Source organism: Peromyscus leucopus, chromosome 4 (genome assembly GCF_004664715.2).
Source record: "Peromyscus leucopus breed LL Stock chromosome 4, UCI_PerLeu_2.1, whole genome shotgun sequence".
NCBI lineage: Eukaryota > Metazoa > Chordata > Mammalia > Rodentia > Cricetidae > Peromyscus > Peromyscus leucopus.
Genome location: NC_051066.1, coordinates 46,881,597 through 46,904,034, shown reverse-complemented (window position 1 = coordinate 46,904,034; position 22,438 = coordinate 46,881,597). Strand labels below are relative to the sequence as shown.

The following is a 22,438-nucleotide window of genomic DNA, read 5'->3' as shown; positions in this document are numbered from 1 at the left end:
TGGCTGCTGGCTAATGGAGCGTGTCCAGGTTCTTACCTCGAAATGCAAACTTGGGGTTCCGCTAGTGGTACTTGGATTGCACTGTTGCTTATTTTAGGAGGAGGGAGAGCACTAACAGGACTATGTTATGAGCAGGATTCCCAGGGCTATCTATGCACTGCAGCCTTAGTGCCCAGCGCCAATCGCTACCCTACACAGAGGTGGCCTTGAGTTTTCCAAATGGCAGTTGTAACCACTTTGGCCTCCCAAACTTTTCTTTCAAGGGGAGACTGGGAATGAGCAGGAGGTCTTCGCAATGGTTTAGGTTAGCACAGGCTAGCCATCCAGCCCATGGAGACAGCTCTGGAGTCTTCCTAGTGGGAAGTGGGATCAGGTTGCAGACTCTTTAAGGCCTCCTAAAGACCTCCTCCCACCCTGTGATGAATGAGTGCCCTCCCTCTGCCTTCAGGAACTTCCAGGGCATGGGGGGGGTGGTGTTCCCTGACTTGATGTCACCGCCACTGGGCCTCACTGTCTCCTTGTCCTCGGAGTAGTCAGCTGAGTTCTAGAAAAGACAGATGACGATTTCCTCTGTGGCCAGCTTTGGGGTGGAGCGGCGCTCTTGGGTCACGGAGACTCTGGCTTCTGACAGAGAGGAAAATGCAATGCTGGCATCTCCATCTTGGCTTTTAAAACCCCTCAGTGAGAGCATCTGACAACATGTTTAATCTCTCTCTGCTCTTCTTTCCGCACAGACTGGGCAGCCCATTTCTCAAGGGCATCCTCCAAAGTATTGTTGAGGGAAATGCTGATCATCCCACCTTTTCATTGGCACTGAAAGCTTACCAGCCCCTAAGAGGGCCATTGGTGCTGAGTGACTTATTTACTTACTCCGTTGACATCTTTTGCATTTTGTCAAATGACTATAGGAAGTATGAATTATTTTTATTCTAAAAACAGCAAGTCCTTCATTTGACCTTTGTCCTGCAAGCACAAAGATGAACGTGTTGGTCTGTATTTCCTTCTTCTGGAAGATCTACCTCAGGGTTCTTCAACGAGGAACCACCAGGTCAAAGGTGGTGTCTTGATTACAAAACCAGATTCCCAAGAGGGTAATCGAAGAGGGATGCGCGGATTCCCGTCTGCCCCCATGTCTACGTGGGTGCAGGGCTGAAAGAGTTCCTCTCTCACTTCCTTGGGGACGCCAGGCCCTGTGCAGGGCCCCATGGCTGCCACTGCCGTTTCAGTCCAGACAAACAGTGGGGCTCACTGATGAGGCTCCCAAGAGAGGAGCGAGAGTTTCTTCTAGAAAGACCTGGGACCTTCTTCTCAGAGCCCGAGGGAATAGCTCTGTTTATCACAGGTCTTTCTATCTGCAGAGAACACCTGGACCACACTGGATGTCCAAAGGCAAGAAACTGTCCGCACAAGAGCTCCAGAGCCCAGGAACCTAGATTTTCTCCAGTAAGATATTTAGCTTAAACTCTTATCAAATAATATCAAGCTGCTGGCCTAAACTCTCCTCAATAACGCCTTCAGGTAGACAGCATTATTTGGTGTTTGTCTCTCCTAAAAACTTGTGAATGTTAAAATCCAATTGGTCTTCTTCAGGTTGTATTTCTCCACTAATATTTCTGAATGTCGTCATTAAAGATTTAATTAGGTTTGCTTTCTGTATTCTGATTTCTCACCTTGCTGGAATCAATCATGCAGTCCAAAATTATAACCAGAGGTCGAGATTAAATTTTCATTCAAGTACACAGGCAAAATGCTGTTATCTCAAGAGCTAAATTCAGCTAAATAAGAGGCAAGGCAAATAGACCTAAAGCGATTGCTCCCTGGCTGACCTTGAGCCCCAAAGTGCGGCGACAGACTGGCAAATACGATGGGCTGAGAGGCAGGAAGGTGAATAGGATCCTTTGCTTTGCTTACACAATCCATGCAGCACAATTGGCAAGGGTTATTGATTAGAAAGCCTTTTAATCATCTCTGCAATCAGAAATCCCAGCGGTAAGTATTCCAGCGGTAAACATTGTTCACCGGTAAACATTGTTCACCGGTTTGAGATACAAACATCTTCCACGGTTACATGCTTAGGTGGCGAGTAAATAAATGAAGGCCCCTCCTCCCTAGAAGGAAATATTACTCAAAGGGAGGGTGTACTAGAGATTTTAGGAGTGTTTTCGGTTGGGTTGTTTGATTTTCGTTTTGTGGACCAGATGAACAGGAATAGATAGCCCTGTTATTCTTTCACAAAGCTCAGGAACCGGACTGAACCTATATTTTATGCATCAAGAAAAATTGCTAGAAATAACTCAAGACTGTTCTTTGAACTTCGGAACAGTATCTAATTTAAATGTGTTATTCAACAAGTCTTTTTTTTTCCCCTTAAACTTGTAATATTCAACCAAAGTCTTTAGAGAAATCAACTCAGGTTCAAATTTAAGATACACACCCCAGGCTTATATAACGTCAACTTCCCACCACAGCTGGTGGAGTGGAGGCTCATTCTAGGTTTGGGGCTATCACACAACTGATATTTGCACCCACATTCTCCAAGACCCTGGGAGCATGCACCCTTCCTTCCTAGTCTGGTAAATCCCCTTCCCAGAGTCAGGGTTGGCACCCACATGCTCCCCTGTGAAAGGTGAACCAGCATGCTAAATTGCACCTGTGTCCTCCGGACCTTAGGGACCCAGTCATCCTGAAGGCCTAGTGCATTGCCTGTACACCCTGATCCAGCAGCCTCCTCCATGCAGACAGATGCAGGAAGACCTTGGGATTCATCAGAAGAGGAAACTGGAGTCTCCTGTAGGCAGTTAGCTGACTTATTCAAAGTCACAGTGTTGGTTCAAAGCCAAGGTGGGTGCAAAACTCCATGGTTCCCAGTATCACCCCAGTCAGGTACATTCTGGGGATTCTTATAATGTGGAGAATGCTGGGCCACCACCATTGACAGTGCATTTTCTTTGAGTAGAGCAGAAGAGAAAGTAGCTCTCCCTTTCCTCTGCCAGTTACAGCCCCTCCTACAAAGAGCGAACTGTGGAGGGTTCTCCAGGTCAGTATCATTACCCTGGGGGAAGAAACAGATTCAGAACAGTGAAGCAACTTGCCCAAGGTCACAGTGGACACAACAGGAAGATGGTGAGGAAAAGCATGCCTTCCTCTTCCAGTATGCATTTGGAAATTAAGAAGAAATGCAAATCAGAGGAAGGAGCAGGATGTTCCTGCTGGGGCGTACCCCTGTCCAGTGCTGCCGCCTCTGGTTTGGCTCCTCACCCAGGCTACGGGCACCATAGGCATCATGACACCCTTGGAAAGGTCACTGTTCCTATGAGAGTGACTCTTCTTGACTTTCTAAAACTGGAAAGAAAATATGGAAGTCCTCGGGGACAGAGGAGAGCTTGGTGCACAGTCGTTGCCCTGTCTGCCTGCTTCCGTATCATCTCGCAGTAAGGCTCTGCGGGAGCCCCTCCTACTGCCAACTGCCTCTCCTGTGGCTCACTTCTGATGATGGCCCAGTGACAGCCCAGCAAGGAAGCAGTGCAGAATTCAGCTCTGACGTATTTTCCTTCCACCCTTGGGACACGGGCTCCCAGGACAAGGAGCCAGCTGGGAGTTGAGACTCTGGGCTCAAGAGAGTTGTATGTCTCTGATGTCCCTCAGCACATACCTCTGCTTCTGAGGACACCGGAATGAGAGAGAATGCATGCCTTGACCCTTCCCACCTCCCCACAGAGGTGGGGAGGACAGCCTGGATGATTCCAAATGCTAACTGGAGGCTGTTGCTTTGACACTTTCTGCTTAGTGGGGTGGAGAGATCAGAAGCATCCACCCTTAGACACAGGGGCTCTGCACATCTGGACCTGAAGCTTGCAGATGGGGTCCTATACTTAGACCCACCAAGAAGAGTGGTGACATCTCACTACCGCCTACAGGGCCGCCCCACACCTCCACATCGACGCATGACTCAACTTCTCCACCCAGCTCTAGCTGAGGGGGAAGCCTTCCCTGGAACCCAGGGAAGTTATGTCTGGACCCAGCCATCAACTTGCCCTTCACCCACCCAAGCTCTTCATGCGTATGTCAGGCCTTAGGAGGCAGAGGCACTTCTCAGAGTGTAGGGAAGGACAGAGATTTCTGCTCTGTTTCCCAAATAAGAAGAGAGGAAATAAATGCTTGGGAAACCAGGAAACAGCAAAGGCAATCTTAGGGATGAGTCCACTGGGGAAGAAACAGAAGTCTCTAAGGGACCCCCAAGCTCTCCAAGCTTGCATTCTCATGGTGATTGTACTGACAAATGGGGTCCTCAAGGATCCCCAGGCTCTTCGAGTGTGTGTGTGTGTGTGTGTGTGTGTGTGTGTGTGTGTGTGTGTGTGTTTGCACAAGGGTGTGGTATCAAGGCCTTGTGCCTGCCTGGCGGGTGCTCTACTACTGAGCCATGCACCCCACCATAACCCTCCCAATATTTCAAAGGAGATCTAAATGACATAGACCAAAACAGACAGGCCACCAACATCACTTCCCCTCACCAAGATTGTGCTGAGGCTCCACCCCCATTATCCAAGGAACATAACAAAAACCATGTAATGTAAAAGCAGAGAGGAATTTTTCCCCACTAAAACCTACAATTTCTCTATGAAGTGGAGGAGGCAGTGGAGGCAGGGACTACCCATGTCAGTCTCTTCTCATAGATGATGAGCACAGGGTTTTGTTGTTGCTGCTGATTTTATTTATTTTGGTTTTTCAAGATAAGGTTTTTCTCGTGTCATCCTGGCTGTCCTGGAACTCACTCTGTAGACCAGGCTGGCCTCAAACTCAGGGATCCACCTGTCTCTGCCTCCCAAGTGCTGGAATTAAAGGTGTGCGCCACCACATGTGGCTTATTGTTGCTTAATTTATAAAGAGCAGAAATTTACAAGTCTGAAGATGAAAGTTCGAGACCAAGTGCCAGCACATTCAGTGCCTGGTAAGAGTCAGGTCCTCACGGGTGGTGTCTTCTTCCCGTCCCCTCCCATGTGACACCATTTTGAAGGCACTCCTGCGGCAGAGACCCCCCCCCACCCCACCCCGACTCTTCCACTATGCTCTTTCAGTTTGTCTTTGTACGCGATCTCTTCTCCCTCCTCACTTTCCTTTCCATCTTCTCCCACTTTACTGGTCAAAAATATTCAGTAAGTTCTCGGCTGAGATGCATTACTGACTAGAGTGTTTGCTTGCTCGAGTATGAGGGCCCCAGGTTCGATCCCCAGCACTCCCAGAAAAGTTAGGTGTAGTGGGAAGTGCCTGTAATCCCAGTGCCTGGGCTGGAGGCCGCAGATCCCTAGGGCTCATAGCCTTGAGGAACAGCGGAAACAGCCACCCAAGCTCAGGGAGAGACCTCTTGCCAAGGTCAAGGTGGAGAGTAATCAGAGAAGATTGCTCTCTTTCCACACATGCCCGAGTTAGTACACACACACCTCACACTCACACACACATGCACACACACACACACACACACACACACCTCACACTCACACACACACACGCACACACACACACACACACGCACACACACACATACGCGCGCACACACACACACACACACACACACACACACTGACGTTTCTCTGTTCATTCCCCAGAACTCACAAAAAGGCAGAAGGAGAGAACTGACTCCACAAAGCTGTCCTCTCCTTGCCACATGTGTGCCAAGACACCTGCACCCCTACACACAATAATAATGATATGAAAACGTTTTAAGCCCCCCCTCCCGACTGAAACCTTTGTGGATGGTTGTCACATTCACAAATGATGTTTTGTGCCTTGAATTTCTGGATAAACTCTTTATTTAGAAAGTTGGTTTCTCTATTGCTCATTTTAGGTTGACACCAAGAAAGATACTTCTTGATAAAAATATTCATCAAGATACACATTTTATTGGGCGCACCAGTGCTCATAATTAACAGATTCTGCAGTATGAAGGATGAAGACTTTGGGGACCCGGTGGCTCAGTGAGTGAGGTAGCAGCTGGGAAAGCGTGGGGACTGAATTCAGATCCTAGCACCACATAAGAAAGCTGCTGAGGTGACATGCATCTGTGACCGGCAGATCTTTGGATCTCACTAGCCAGCCAGTCTACCCAAACTGATGTGCTCTGAGCTCAGTGAGAGACTTTGTCTCAAAAAATAGGGAGGAACAACTGAGAAAAACCCTCACCCAACTTCAACCTCTGACCTCCACAGGTACCCACATGTGTGCACCACACACACACACACACACACACACACACACACACACACAAATGTGTGTGGTGGTGATGAAGACTTTGGAACTGAATATCTCAGTTCAAATTCTAGCAACTGTCCAAGGACAAAGATGGTTACTTCCTGTGACTTATTTACCTCACCAGTGAGAAACATTAGGGTGGAAAGAGCCCTGCCTTCCTTGGTTTGTTCCCGGAATCCTAGATCAGTTAATGTATATGTAGCACACAGTGCCTCATACATGGCAAGCAAATGCCGACTCTTGTTTGGGAACCGAATCTACTAGCAAGAGCTTATTGAATATAAATGGCAATAATGGTGAAATTCTCCCAGAACTGTGACGTTTTATGGCTTCTTCAGCCTTTCAACACAAAAATATCTCATTTGTCGTTTCTAATCCTGGCAGGGCCAAAGGAAATAGCGTTGTCGTATCATTTGGCTAGGAATGGCATAATTAATGAAGTCAAGAGTGGTTGCAAAACGTGCGCTATTTCTGCCTTGGTGTAAGATGGTTGTTATGGCAACCATCCCTGTCAAGGACCCTGGGCAGGGCAAAGAGCGTCGTCACAGCACATCTGTTTCTCCTCTGCTGATTAGCTCTTGTTTGCAACAACACGCAGATGGAGGCATAAAGGAGGAGAAATTATTTTTTTCAGAAAAGAAGCAAATGTTTATTTTACCCATGAATCTGTTTTCCGATACAGAGACCGGCCGCTAGCTGCTTTAGAAGGATGCTGAGTATACTGGGTCCCCGTGGCACAGGATGCTTCTTAAGATGGGCAGAATCGCACCATGAAGCCGGGCTGTACATTGCATGTGGCCTCTTTTAAAACGATGTGTCCTAAACTCCAATTTCAGAGCATCCTTCTGCCACACTTTTGAGTCTTGTTGGGTGAACTGTTCCACTCACCAAACACACATCTCCCACATCCAACATCTCCTATGAACACCCGTAAAACCAAGCAAGTGTGAGAATTCTTCCCATGCATTAGTCGGTCATCTATAAAGTGGAACTTGCATTCTCACCCTGCCTGGAAACCCAAACTGCTTCAGCCCTTCCTAGGTGAGCAGACTGGGACGTGGAGTCTCCTGCACTTGTCCAAGCTTCACTTTTCTCAGTGGTAAAATGGGGGAAAAATAATATCCACCACCAAGAAGGAACTAAACGTCAGTGTGAGTCAGTCTCGGTGACTGACTGAAGGTTTCCTTTCTGCTGTGTCCATGCTTAGCAAGCTCCACATGCCCAAGACTCAGACACTCAGCCGACACTCGGACAGTCGGACAGCCGGACACTCTGCTGGCATGTGGCAGAGGCTAGAGAAGGAAGGAGCTGCTGGTGCTGGCCTAGGGTTCCCTCCTGCCAAGGCTTTGCCACTATAGCCGGTTCAGAGATCAGGGATAGCCTGAGCAGAGACACAGGGTCTCTAAGACTGAGGAAAACCCAAGAGCTCTGGGTGGCAGGCACTTACCACTCGGAATGGAAATACGTTAATATTTTAATAGCTGGCATGGCCATACCTGCACACACCAGCCAAGTATAAGGTGTCACTTTAGCACGGTCTACAGATAACCACAACGAAAATATTAATGACAATGTGGATTCCTTTTCCTGGACTGTTGTCATTTGTAACAACACACACACACACACACACACACACACACACAGACACAGATACACACACACACACACACACACACACACATACACACACACACCCCTCTGGTCTTCTGGTTTTAGCCTTTATCTGAGGCATTGTTTTTAGCATTAGACACAACCGTTTATTGTCTCTTTCCACTCTTCCTGTTACTTCCATTCAGTTCTTCCCAATATGAGATAGCAGGTCTGGTAGACGGTCAACCTCCTCACCTTTGCTAACACAGAATTGGTTCCATCCCCTTCTGCTACCCACAGGACATTACAGTGTGTGTTGGATGGGCTGTATAATGTGGGGTATATAATACTACTGCAGATAACTAGCATGGGTTATACTGGACATTTCTTAATGCAGTGAATTGCAAAAGATAGATTTCAGTCACCCCTGCTCACTACCCACCCTGCATCCACGGGCACTTAGCCAGGCAGAGCACTGGGTTCCTCGTTCTTTCACTGAGGCAGTCACACTAACTGGCATCTCACAGGTGAGTCTGAGTAGCTACAAAATAACATGCAAACACCATGACAATGTAATGGATTAAGAGAAATCATCATCAGGAGGCAGTAGAGGAGAAAAGAAACAATAAAGCAATTGTCTGTGTTCAACACCCAAGTGCACAGCACACACACACACAAAGGCGCCTTAGATATAGGCTAAAATCACAGGCCAGACACCAGAGAGTCATTCATGGTGTGTGTGTGTGTGTCTGTGTGTGTGTGTGTGTGTGTCTGTCTGTCTGTGTGTCTGTCTGTCTGTATCTGTGTCTGTGTATGTGTTGTGTGTGTCTGTGTGTGCATGTGTGTGTGTGTCTGTATCTGTGTATGTGTGTGTGTCTGTGTGTGTGCGCGCACGCACGCGCAGTCACTTTAAACTAACACCTGTGACATTCAGCACTTGGGGGCACCCAAGCAGTCACCCAAGAGCCTTAGGAACTTGAACACTGTTCTACAAAAGCATTGAGTACCTAGGGAGTTGTTAGAGGATGGACTGTATCCTCCAAATGAAAAATGTTGAAGTTCTAACTCCCAGGAACCACAAAGATGAACTTAAGTGAAAGCAGGGCTACTTGGGTGCAACTAGTTAAGATGCAGTCATGCTGGAATGAGGTGGTCCCCTCACCCATGAGACCAGGGCCCACGTGAGAAGACAGTCACATGAAGGCAGAGACATGCTGGAGGAATACCATGGTACCACGAAGGTAGAGACTACTGCCATGCTACTGCAAGCCAAGACACACTGAGGACTGCCAGCTAATCTCCAGCAGAAGACATAAAGGCGGGGCGAGGGATGCTTCAGAGAGAACAAGGCCTTCTACATCTCATTCCCACTTTCTAACCTCCAGACTAAGAGCAGATCCATCTCTATGGGGGCTGTGTTGAGTTACCCGCTCTATGCTGCTGGGTTACAGCAGACCTGTGACAGATGTTCACAGCTGGAGTCAGGGCAGGCTTCCATGGGGTCTTACCACACCCAGTCCTTTCTCTGTGGCTATTGAAGCACCGGAACCACCCCTGCCTCACTGACCATCACGGACATGCCTATACACCCATCACCAAGGCGGCCCCTGGATAATGAAGGCATACAGCTTGCAGCAAACCTAGTCAGGGAGGTTTTGAGAACTGGGGTCTCTGTAGTGATATTGTGTTCCCCAAAATATTGTGCAACCTAATAAACTTATCTGGGGTCAGAGAACAGAACAGCCATTAGATATAGAAGCCAGAAAATAGCGGCACACACGCCTTTAATCCTAGCATTCCAGAGGCAGAGATCCATCTGGATCTCTGTGAGTTCAAAGCCACACTGGAAACAGCCAGGCATGGTGACTCACACCTTTAATCCCAGGAAGTAATGGCAGGAAGCAGAAAGCTATATAAGGTGTGAGGACGAGGAACTAGAGCTTGGTTAAGCTTTTAGGCTTTTGAGCAGCAGTTCAGCTGAGATCCATTCAGATGAGGACTCAGAGACTTCCAGTCTAAGGAAACAGGATCAGCTGAGGAATTGGCAAGGTGAGGTGGCTGTGGCTTGTTCTGCTTCTCTGATCATCCAGCATTCACCCCAATACCTGGCTCTGAGTTTGTTTTTATTAATAAGACCTTTTAAGATTCATGCTACAGGTCTCAGGACTGGGAGTACAACTCAGTGATAGAACACTTGTCTGGCCCCCATAAAATCCTGGGCTCAAGCCCCAGTATCAGGGAGGAAAAAGCGGGGGATCTTGGACTTTGGTGACGTCATTGTGCTGCCAAATCACAAACTCTAGACTCACCAGCCTCTGTTCCCATCATATGAAAACAGGTTTTTATTGTCTAAATTATTTTTCTCATGACAATCTAAAATATACCTTTCATGCTGAGGGTCCTTTTTTTTTAATTTACCTCTTAGGATTATTTTCCCTGTAGCTACAGTATGCTACTTATGTATTTAGTTCATAAGGATTTGTACTGATCTTGACGTTCAGATGGTCCCTTTTCCTACGCTCGGAATTTATTTTCCCAGCAGTATTGTTTCCAAGTGTGAGCATCTTGTAGATTCTCCCCCCCCTCCACACACACACACACACATTGCTGGGTTGATACAGCTTCACCAACATTCTTCTATGTGGGTAGTGCCCGCCGATGGCCGTGAAGAGGGGATGGAGAATGTTGACTAGCTTTTAGCAGCCCGAGTGAATTGTGAGTCTTGACAGCTCGTCAGCATTTGATGGTGGTATGGTCACATTCCATCAGCTACCTGGTTTGCAGGGTAGCCTATTTGAATTAAATATCACAGTTACTCAAGCTGGTGTCTAGAAATGGAAGGGAATAATGGTTTGGTTTCTCAGAAATAAAATAAGATCAAGGATCTTTCCATTGCATTTAAAAAATAAAGTATAGGCCAGCTGCAAGTCTTATCCACTGGCCTTGTTAGGACAGGTGCTGTTGCGTTTAATCTAAATCCACTTCCTCACACAAACTGAAGGGAAAGCATATACAAGCAATATCATATTCAGGCTCCACATGAAGACAATGCTAATTTGAACCATTTCTGATTCTATTTTTCAAACACTGTGTTTGATCCAAAGCACTGTTTACAGTGGAAAGCATAAATACTTACTGCCTGATCTGTCAAATGGGAGGTTGTTCCTGTGGGTATACATGAAGGACCACAGAGCACAGTGAAGCTTGGCTGGAAAAAGTGATACTCCATTTCAAAGACTGGAGTGTGAGGATGATACGAGCTAAAAACTGCAGGCTGGGACCCAGCACTCATCCTAAGAGAACCCTGAATGGGGCCATCAGAAACCTGCTCCTGATGATGTTGTCAAGGTCCCACTTCTGGGAATTCACACTTTTCAGTTCATCCACTGCAGTAGATAGGGGAGACACTGGATTTCCCTGCTGAGAAGGGAGCCATGGCCAGGCAGTCTGGGGAACAGAAGCTCACCATGGGCCTCCTCATTGCCCCTTGCAGAAAGACTCCATACGCTTTCCTCAACCCAACTGAAGCTGGGAAGCCACCACCATCTAACAAATGCACAAAGCCAGGGAAGGGCTCTTTCCATCTTATCCTGTGGTTCTGAGAACCAGTTTGCTGAGATCAGAACCGGAATGCCATCTTCCACATTAGGTTATCCAATGAGCTGAGTGACTTCCATTAGGCTTCCCTTTCAGGACAGATAGAATGAAATCTAAAGAGGAATTCGCCAATTCCGATAGCTTTGGAGCCTCCTGTGAACGCCACTCCATTTATCTTAACCCCCACCGCCAACACATTCATTTATCCAGCAAACATCCTTTGAGCACCTACTCTGGACCAGCAGGGGGTGGAGACTTTAGTCAGAGTCCGCATCCCCACCAAAGCTCCGAGTCCTGGAGTCCTGCCCATCACTGTGCAGAGAGGACAGTGGCTAATGGCAGGCTGAGGGTGTAGCAGCTGCAGTGACAATCTCCTACCTAGACATCAGTAAGAGCCTCAGTGTGGGCCAGGGACGAGGGAGGGAAATCTGTTGCTCACTACTGTTGGAGAATAAGAAGTGAGCTAGGGGAAAGGAATTGAAAATGAACCTGGACAGATAAAAAGAGGTAAGAATATGATACCATCCAAAGAAATTATGATCTCACCCTCCCCGTGGGGTTCACAAATGAAAATGTATTTCTTCATCTTTATTTCAGTGAGTGTATTGCCACAAATACAAATATCTCAGATCATTTAGGTAACTATTTGCCATACAGCTTTAGTGCCCGCATTCCTTTACTGTGAAACTGTGCCCAGCTTACAGAAAGCAACAGTTGAAAGTCAGAGGAGATACTGTTTGCAAAAAGAGATCATGTGAACTGAAACATAGCTAAGGTGGGGGAGAGGAAGGAGACTAGGTCAACACAGGGTATGTGGTAATAGAGATGCCAGATTCAAAGAACCCACAATTGTGTGCCGAGACACAATCCCATGGCAAAACACAAATCACACCTCAAACAATGGCAACTGCTTCATTAAACTGCTGATTTGACCCTTAAGTGGCTTTGTGATTTTTAAATATTTTTTTACAGATAAAATGTTTACATCCAGCTTCATATGTTTGAACCTATTTAAAAAACATGTACAATAAATAAATACTGTCATCTGCCAGCATTTTCTTTTTGTTTAAAACGGGTCTGTTCATTACCCAAATAAAAAATGGAAGGCTATCTGCGGTAGAGCACACTGAAGAAAACTGAGCAGAGATTGGTGTGAGTTACCTGCTGTCTTAGGAGACCACATGGGCTATCATACAGAAGACTGACCATGCAGACAGATTGGAGACAGAAAGCCATCTGGGAGGCGGAGGGGGGACAGTGACCGCCTTTGTCCTCTGACTTAAGGAATCCATTTGCTTTCTCCCAGACAGCGTCTTTCAGGTGAAGGTCGGATTGCTGGGGGAGGAAATGCTGACCTATCAAGCACGCTGCCCGCCCGGGTGACTCACACACGCTTTCCCCAGCTGGAAAGCTCCCCTGCTGCTGCCTGCCTCATCTCTGTATTGAGGCCAGAAATAAATTAGGACCAAATCCTGCTCTGTCACAGAAAGCTAACGACTCACACAAGAGAAGTTGCCATGTATATGATAGAAACAGCCAGGGAGCCGTGCATGCAGCTCTGTAGGCTGCTTGGAGCTAAAAGGAGACTCTCCACCAAGCCACGGATTGTGGAGTGCATGTATCTAGGAAAGGTGGCTGTTTCTAATGTAGGTGAAGGCTAGATGAACATGCCAAGCCAAGACCTTTGTAGGAACTGCCTCTCTTTTCCTAATGGCATGAAGGCTCCCTGTGGGCTGACTGTGACATAATCCTGCTTCTCTGAGACCATCTTATCAGTATCTCTCACCCACAAGGATTTTAGAGTCTTCTAAGGAAAAAGGATTTTCTTCCTGAAAATTGTAGAGAGCATGAGTCTTGCCTAAAAAAAAAAAAAAAAAAAAAAAAAAAAAAAAAAAAAAAAAAAAGGCACAACACCAAGGCACTCAACAAGCACAAAGAACTAGATAGTTCCTGCTTACCTCAGGGGCCATCCAGAATGGGGTCCCAACTGATGTGTTTCTCCGTAGGCGTGTGCTTGTAAGCTGAGCAGAGACACCTGCAGGAAAGGGGGATCAGAGTTCAGCAGTGAGCAGAAGATACTAGATAGAGGTTGGCTGTTTTCCATAAAAGTCTAGATAGTAACTATTTTAGGTGTCATGGTCCCTGTCATAATTAACTGCTGCTATAGTGTGCTAAAGCAGCCACAGAAAACACAGCAATGAGGAAGTGTGGCCATACCTAAATAAAATTTTATTTATGGATGCCGAAATCTGAATCGAGTACAGTTTTCACATGTCATAATCTATTCTTTTGAGGTTTTTAGCAGTCATTAAAAATATAAAAATCAAACTAAGTATGGTAGCACATGTCTGCAATCTCTGGACTTAGGATCCTGCTGAAGTAAGAGTATCAAGAGTTCAAGTCCAGAATGGGCTACATAGTGAGTTTGAGGCTAGTATGAGCTATATAACAAGATCTGATCTCAAACTACAATGACTGGATACGCATATACACATAATTCTTAGGTCATGGGCTACATAGAAATAGAAGGTGGGGCATATTTGTCCCATGTGCTTTGCCAACCCATGAATGGAGTTTTAATCTAAATTCTATCTAAAGCATCAGAACCTGTGTTTCCTAATGAATAAGGTTCCTGTCCATATAGCTGCAAATCTGGAACATAAAGAAAAATATCAACAACTATGATCAACCCAAATTATCTCCCTATTATGTTTCCCAATTATTTCAGACAATTTCTTCAATAAGTGCTTCATTTTATGGAGGAGGAAGATTGGCAAGCATTATCTATAATAGAGCATCAGTGTAGACACAAAAAGATTCCAGGCCTTATCTAGCCTACAAGACTAGAAACTTGGCAAGAAAGCAATGCTTCTCAAATGGAAAAAGAAATTGACAGCATTGCTATCTAAAGCTCACTGTGGAAGACCTGAATTTTAATATTATTCTAGTGTCCTTTGATGACCTCTCTCCTTTGTACCATCAAATACGGTGGAAGTAAATGTAGACTGGATTGGAAGTCCGGAGACCCACCTCCCAAGTCAATTATGCCTTTCACTAGTGGTGTGACTGCCTCATCTTTGAGCCTCAGTGTTCCCATCTTCAAACTAGGATAAGGGTAACAATCACACCTAACTTATAGGTTCTCCTAATACCAAATATGAGAATAATCGTGTCGTGTACTTTATAAATGTGTTTTTTTTATACTAAGCAGAAGTCTAGCACAGCCCTGAAGAAAATGAGAAATGTTGGAACTACTGCAACTGAAGATACGAACTCATGTCTAAATACTGCCTGCTGCTTCTCAATGGCCGGACACACACACACCCCAGGCCCTGGATGATGAGGCTGGTTTCCAGGTTCGCCATTTGCATTCTCCTTATTAAAGAGCCTGGAAGGGCTGCCATCTCCCAGCCCCTACACTTGAGACAAGGACTCTGCTGTGTTGTCCAGGCTGGTCTCAAACTCCCAGACTCAAGTGAGTCTCCCACTTCAGCCTTCCCAGTAGCTGGGACTATACACATGTCCCAGTGCCCCAGGTAATCCCCACTGTGCTAAGTCCTCCATAACAATGCAGTAAACAAACAATTACACCTTTCTGGTTTTAATTTCTAGAAATTTCTTTTAGAGCAACCGGAGGTTCAGGAACTTTTTACTGGGAAGATTAAGAACATTTTCTCTCTCAAAGCTTGCAAAGCTGCTATGTGGATAAATTGGTTTTAAAATCTATCCTCATCCTTCTAGGCTATCCCTCTTCTGGAATATTAAATGCCCTCAGGGCCATGTGAAAACACATTGTACTACAGCACATGGCTACAGTCCTGTCGTTCCTCCTATTGAGAGGATCACAGTCTCAGACAACCCACCTCCTCTACCCTTTTTCTTGGCTTGCCTTTTAAAACACAGGCCAACACACCTAAAGCAACTTCATTTTTAAAATTTATTTATATTTTATGTGTGTCAGTGTTTTGTCTGTCTGTCTGTATGTATGTATGTGCACCACATGCTTGCAGGAGACTGATTAGGCTGGAAGACAGTGCCATGTCCTCTGGAACTGGAATGGCAGACAGCTGTGAGCCTCCAGACAGGTTTCGAGAGCAGCAGATGCTCTAAACAACTGACCGTCTCTCCAGCTCCAACTTCATTTATTCTTATATCACTTCTTCCACACAGATCATTTGCAGACACATCGTTAGACCAAATTATTTCTTATCGGCAAAACAATGAATATTAAAAACCACCATCTTATTTTTACTATGGTGACATTGGTGACGTTTTGAAGTGTTCTAAATGGTTTCTCACTATTTGTAGCTAACCTTGAACTTATTTAGAAGAGCAAACCATTCCTCATGCCAAACACAAAGGAAAACTAAATGACTTGTTGGTTTAGGACTATCAAAACAGAATGTTGGAGAAGAGTCAATATTCTCTGGCCTCAGATGATACTGTCTGCATTTCCTGTTAATGTTTTCAGGTCAGCATGCCTCACGTGTTGAGGCAATAGTCAGAATTTCACATCTCCCAGGCCCAGAGGACCGGTTTACCTTCTGTGCGCTGCAAATAAGTATGCCTAAGGCTAGAGAAAGTCATTTCAAAAACCAAACAGCTTTCTCTTTTCATATGCAAAAGAGAGATGAAAAATGTAAATTACAGACAGTTGCCCTGAGGTGGGAAACTTTCACAGAAAACAAAAAACAAACAAAACCAAAATACCGTTCTCCGTGAAGTTTTTCTTTTGCAATACTTTTATTTTCTTTTTTTAATAAAACTGCTTCGAAAGCTGAAAATAATTAGGAAAGCGCATCTCTGAGGGCGCTCCATCTGGAGAACCCCCTACTCTCCAGCCCATTTGCCTGGAAAGTCCCTGAGCCTGAGAGCAGCAGAGAGGCCCCAGTCTTCAGAGACTGCAATAAATTGTCCCCTTCGGCTAAAGCTGCTGGCGTCAAGAAAAACAAATGCCACAGTCATTACCAAAGTCAACGAGCTTGACCCCTCCTTCCGCTGTCAGGAGGATGTTGTTCCCCTTCACATCTCGGTGGATGATTCGATGGAGGTGCAGATGCTGAAGACCCTGTCCGGTGTCCCAGCATCACCGCAGGACAGAGAGAGAGGAAGAGAGAAATTGGAGCCGTCCGCAGATCAATCCAACAGCCTCATCAAAGTCCACATCGGTCACACCAGCCCCAGATGGAGTTCCCATTGCTAATGTGGCACAAACTGTCCCCTCCACACCACGGACATTCTTACCAAGAGGGCTCCATACAGGATGTAGGAGATCACAGCTTCGTCCAGGCGCTCGCCACGTCTCAGGAGGCCCTTGACAAGTTCGGTGACAGAGCCCCCATTACATAGCTGTGAGAGGAGGTGGGGGGTGTGGGGACAGAGAGGGAGCCAGAGAACCCAAACAAAAAGAAAGGACAAATATATTTAGAAGAAAAGTCTACTGACTATGGACAATGTGGTAAATTTGCAGATCACAAAACTCCAGACTAAAATAATTAGATTGCAAATTTCTATGAGACAACCAAATCCGGTTCTTTGTATGTAAGTAGTCTTTATTCAAAATAATGGTTTATGAGTGAACATGCTGATACCAAAGGCTGACTTTCTAATTGCCAAGCCAAATATAAAAGCACAAGTTATTACTTAGAAATTTGAAAGAGAAAGCATATCTGTAACCATGGTAACTTACTGGCTACTTTTCACTTTATGTGACTATTGTCTGTTTTTTGTTTTTCTTTTTTAAACATGCATTTTGGAGATGAAAAAAAAAATTGAAGAGGCAAGATGAATGCCCTTGATACCAAACAAGAGACAAATCTCAATGATTTCAATGCCTTGCTTGGCACTGCGGGCATCTAAGGCTTGACCAGTAACTCTTCCAAAAGTGTCAGTGTTTGTCAGGCCTGTGGTACGCTTGGCTTTCTCGGGTTCAACTTGAGATTTTAGGGGGCTTTAAACCTCTCTCTCTCTCTCTCTCTCTCTCTCTCTCTCTCTCTCTCTCTCTCCCTCCCTCCCACCCTTCCTCTCTCTGCCTATAATTTAAAGCAGCCTAAGACTCCACCTGCACACACTGTCCTTTATTATGTAGTGTGTATCACCAAAGTATGGGTACAGAGAGCAGACACAGTCTTCCTCTCCCAGCAATGAAAAGGTTTTCAGGGAGAAACTGTACTAACTGTAGAGTCAGTTGGGTTTGCTACAAGTCACCTTAAATCAACACATCTGTAACCGTTAGAAACGGGGCACATGAACACCCTGAAATATCAGGCAGCGTGATGTACATGCATCCTGCCCTTTTCTGGGGAGCAAACCCAGAGCCCTCATCCAATGCCAGCAGCCATTTTGAGCTTATGTAAAAACCCCACTTTAGAGACTTGGGCTCCCTGGAGCTTTGTCTGAAATAAGTAAACTAGTGGGTGGGGGGTGCTCCCTTGCTTGAGTGGACTGGCTCTCTTACATAATGAAGCCGGAGAAGGGCAGATCAGCAGCTAGACGAAAAGAGGCAAGGACGTGTTAGGATCTATTCAGCTCTCGATCTGAACAACTGCAGCATTTAACAAAGGCTGAGCATATGCTTCTGTTTGATATGGTACCATGCCTGCTATACAGTTGGCAGATTCTTATATCGGAACAATCAAATAGCCTGGAGTGAAATACCCACACTTCTAGCCTTTCAGTTGCTTCTAAGTATGTAACTAAAATTCTAATAGGAAACCCTTAAAATTAAGACAAAATTACGATCAGGAATTACTTTGCAGGGACCCCTAAAACAATGAAATGTTTGAAGACTATGATGACTCTTGGGTTTGATACTATATCAAGTGACGTTGAGGTCAGCAGTCTGTCAATATCAAGTTGAATTGACCACTCAACCCCATTGGTTCTCATGTCCCAGATGTTGTATTCTGATTCTGTCTTCCTATAGTTCAGATGCTGAATGACCACCAAAGCTTATCCATTAAAACATTGGCCTCCAGGATGGCATTAGTAGGAGATGCTATGGGCCTTTTGGGTGAAAGGCCTTGTGGGAGGTCTTAGGTCATTGGGGCATACTCCCACACATGTTTCCTGGCCATTAAAGGAGCAGTTTGTTCTACCAGAGTCCCATTGCCATCAGCACCCCAAACCACAGGCTTCCCAGCCATGGACTGGACCCTCTGAACTGAGCCAGCACGTTCTCTTTACAAGTTCATTACAGAGTTATTTTGTCACAGTGATGGAAAAGCTAGCTGCTTGGTCATCCAAAGGGCTCCAACTTCTTTGGTTTCTAGCTGTGTGGTACAGGACCCTAAAAGGACAAGGAACATTCCGTGTTCACCTTTCTGCTCCCAGTGGCTGCCAGGAGACTGTTCACCACCTCCTGCTCCATCATGAGATGACAGTCCCCAGCCTCCAAGCGCTCTTTGCCCAGAAATGGGCACATAAGTCACTGGGTATGCACTAAGGAGGGAGGGTGTGTCCAGGGAGGAAGGAGAACTCTGTTGAGGGAGGATGAGAGCCTGAGAAGTTCTTCCACAGGAGACAGCATGTCAGACGTGAGTCTGAAAGACACACGGGTTTGGGGTAGGGCATGGAAGAGCATCTAGGGGCAGAGGAGCTGGGGACATCCTGTGCAAAGAACCGGGGCATGAAATTAGAGAAGTGGCCTTCGCGCATTTGAAGTCTAAATACTCTGCTCTCGGGACAAAGGGAGGTGGGAGGGAAACAGAGAATGGGCATTGCCATTCTCTACTGTCTCTAGTTCAATACGTAAGGAACGTGTGTGGCTAGAGAGAAGCTTTAGGCAGGAGCTTTCAGTGCTTGGTTTTACATTCTGGAAAGATAATTTTGGCAGTAGATTGGCAGGTGAACTGAGGACATCAGCATCAAACATGGGCTATCAGCAGGAAACATCCGTGGGGGAGGGGCCTTAGTCAGAGTCACCATTGCTGTGATAAAACACCACAACCAAATCAAGTCGGGAACAAAAGGGTTTATTTGGCTCATGCTTCCCCATCACTGTTCACCATCTAAGGAAGTCAGGACAGGAACTCAAACAAGGCAGGATCCCGGAGGCAGTAGCTGATGCAGAGGCCATGGAGGGGAGCTGCTGACTGGCTTGCTTCCCCTGGCTTGCTCAGCCTGCTTTCTTATAGAACCCAGGACCACCAGCCCATGCAGGGGTGGTATTACCCACAATAGGCTGGGCCCTCCGCCACCAATCACTGATTAAGAAAATGCCCTGCAGGCTTGCCTACAGCCTAATCTCATAGAGGTATTTTTCTCAGTTAAGGCTCCCTCCTCTCTCTTGACTCTAGCTTGTGTCAAGTTGACATAACCCAGCCAGCAAAGCTGGTAAAGTTCTGGTCATGCAAGCATGAGGGCTTAGGTCCAGGTTCCCATCACCCATATACAAAACCAGGGAGGCAGTGCATATCTGTGACCCCAGCAGACATGGGGAAGTCAGAGGCAGGTGGATTCCCTAGAGCTTTCTGGCCAGATAATCTTCCTGAACTGGTGAGCTCTGGGTTCATCGAGAGATCCTGTCTCAAAGAATAAGATGGAGAGCTAATTGAGAAAGATATTGACTTCTAACTTCCAAACCTGCGTGCACACACATGCACTGATGTCCACATATACACCACACCCACAAACAACAATCGAGAAGGGAGGCAGGGCCCTAAGTCAAGTCATGAGGTGCTTATGAAACAGAATCAAAGGGAGTTTCTGAGTATCTTGATGTGGAAAGTGGAGGCACAGTCTGCAGATTCAAGGAGAGGAAAGAAAGTGCTGGTGGGGCTCTCTGGTCCTCTGGATGCAAAGCATGAAAGAGCTCCATCCGGACTATGCCTCAGCTGGACTCCCATCTCGGGGGACATGAGCTTTCTCCTAGTGAAGGGGATGCTGAAATCCTACTGAGAGGGCATTTAAGTACTGGGTGTTGACCCAAGCTAATGCAATGCTGGAAATTCCCCCCTGGAGACTCCTGGCAGTCTCTTTCTGAATATGACCAACTGTGTGACAAGGGCCTCTTCAGCATGTGTTACTTGGGGAGCAAACTTGGAACCTTTCTTCATCACTTCCAAACTTAGGAAGGGATTAAAAGTAGCTGTTTGTCAGCTAGATCAAAATTCAGCTGTGAACTAAGAAAAACAAAACAAAACACAAAAAAGATCTTACTCAGCCGGGGCCTTTTGTTCAGTAAATGTCAGAGTTAAGAGTGGTCTGACTCTCCAGAATTCACAGAAATGTACTTAAACTGTTTAAGATACATTCAAGGAAGTTGCCCCGAGAAGTTGATAAGTCCCTGAGCAAGGTTTTAAAAGGAAAAACTGTGGTGACTTAGATATAAAAGGAGAGCAGCTTACACACTGATAATTGTCTAGAGCAAAACAGGCCGAGGCTTTTTAAAGAAAGGCAAAATGAGAAATTATATTCAAATGCATCAAATAAAATAATCTCCTTAGAGTTGTTGAAAGGCACACAAGCCTCCTGCCCAGGCCTGAGGGTTGGCACGTAAGCCCGCCCATCCTTCCCGCCCTCTCTGTCAGCCATCAGATTCAAATACAGAGGTGTGTCTGCTCTCCACAGTCCCGCCCTATGCCCTCAGCATTGGGGAAATGAGGCAGCTGCATGCACCTAGAATTTAATGAGCATTTTGCTCCAAACTAAGAAAAATAGAAGAAAGAATTTACATTCCACGTCTCACTTTTGAAACATCGCTGAATATTGACTCAATCACAGTATGTGCATTCATCAGGACAGTTATAATGTCAAGCAATAAAAGGTTCCTTGCTCAATAAGCCATCAGCTTTCCTCTGTGTTATTAAAGAGTGGTCCAGGCAGCAGTCTCCAGACTTCTGTTCTAGCCTCAGCTCCAATCATCAAGTACCTCCTCTACCAGTGTGTGGATTTGACTCAGTGAGGTGGCAGCTGAGAATTTCTTTCAGTGCCTTGTGATCAGTAGACTGCCAAGGTCTTTCAAGGGTGTGAGGTTCTACAAAGACTAAAAAAACAGTCAAAATTACTTGAGGAGGTACATCATGCCTGCCTTTCTGTCTGCCTCTCGGTAGGTTAGTCCAGTTCAGTTTTCCACTCCAGGTGGGACAGATCATCTTTATTTTCCTGAATACTAGGTCAAGTCTCCAGCTTGCAACTACACAAATGAAAAACCACACCCCTTGGGACTCAGGAGCTCCATTTCCAACAGGGAGCTGTTCACTCCTTGAGAGGTGTTTGGACTGGAGGTTTCCGGCACCCATCTCGGTCTTCCCTGGGGGTGTAAGTGTGGTGGTGGGTGAGCAGGTCCCTCGCACCGGCTGTCTCTTAATTCCCTTACTCTGAACACAGAGAGCATGAGCCTGGAGATGCTGCTCTGCCTTCCAAAGCTCTTCCCTTCTCCTGTCAGAGGTTTGCTGTCCTTCATCTGACCGAAGTGTTCCCTCATTGCACTCTGGACTCTCCAGAGCAGCAACTGCAGTCAGTGTTTAGGGCCAATGCCATCCTGCTAGCCCTTCTCCCCCATCAGCATCCTGCCCAGACCCCCATCCTCAACATGACAGACTTAATTCACGCCACAGTGTCAGTGGGTGAAGGCAGCTTGCTATTTGATGCTTTCTGTGACATTTGGGACTAGACTGGACTTCCAGGGCCTGAGGAAAAGCGAGAGCTCAATAGAGTATATGCTCCCTCAGCCTTCCTCCTCTCCTCCCCCCTCCCTTTCTTCTTCCTCTCTCTTGAGTTAGCTCTGCAGACTCTGAATTTACACTTTGATCTCTAGTAATGTAGGGGAAGAGATTATTATTAAAGACAATTATTTTACTTAATTTAAAAATCAAAGTTTTTTTGCTTTCTTTTGTTTTGCTGTTGATGGTGGTGGTTTTTTGAGACAGGGTTTCTCTGTATAGCTTTGGAGCCTGTCCTGGAGCTCACTCTGTAGCCCAGGCTGGCCTCGAACTCACAGAGATCAGCCTGCCTCTGCCTCCTGAGTGCTGAGGTTAAAGGTGTGCGCCACCACCTCCCGGCT

At 46.2% G+C, this 22,438-nt stretch overlaps 1 protein-coding gene across 1 annotated transcript in view; it reads right to left on the bottom strand.

Moving 5' to 3' along the window:
- The window catches only part of LOC119087849 (myosin-IIIb-like), a 32,700-nt gene that overhangs the window by 5,474 nt on the left and 4,788 nt on the right, over nt 1-22,438 (bottom strand). The window contains exons 3-5 of the mRNA XM_037204860.1: nt 16,678-16,782; nt 16,402-16,501; nt 13,392-13,468 (exon numbers count right to left, since the gene is read on the bottom strand). Coding sequence (XP_037060755.1) covers nt 13,392-13,468; nt 16,402-16,501; nt 16,678-16,782 — 282 coding nt within the window. The remainder of the gene's footprint in view (nt 1-13,391; nt 13,469-16,401; nt 16,502-16,677; nt 16,783-22,438) is intronic.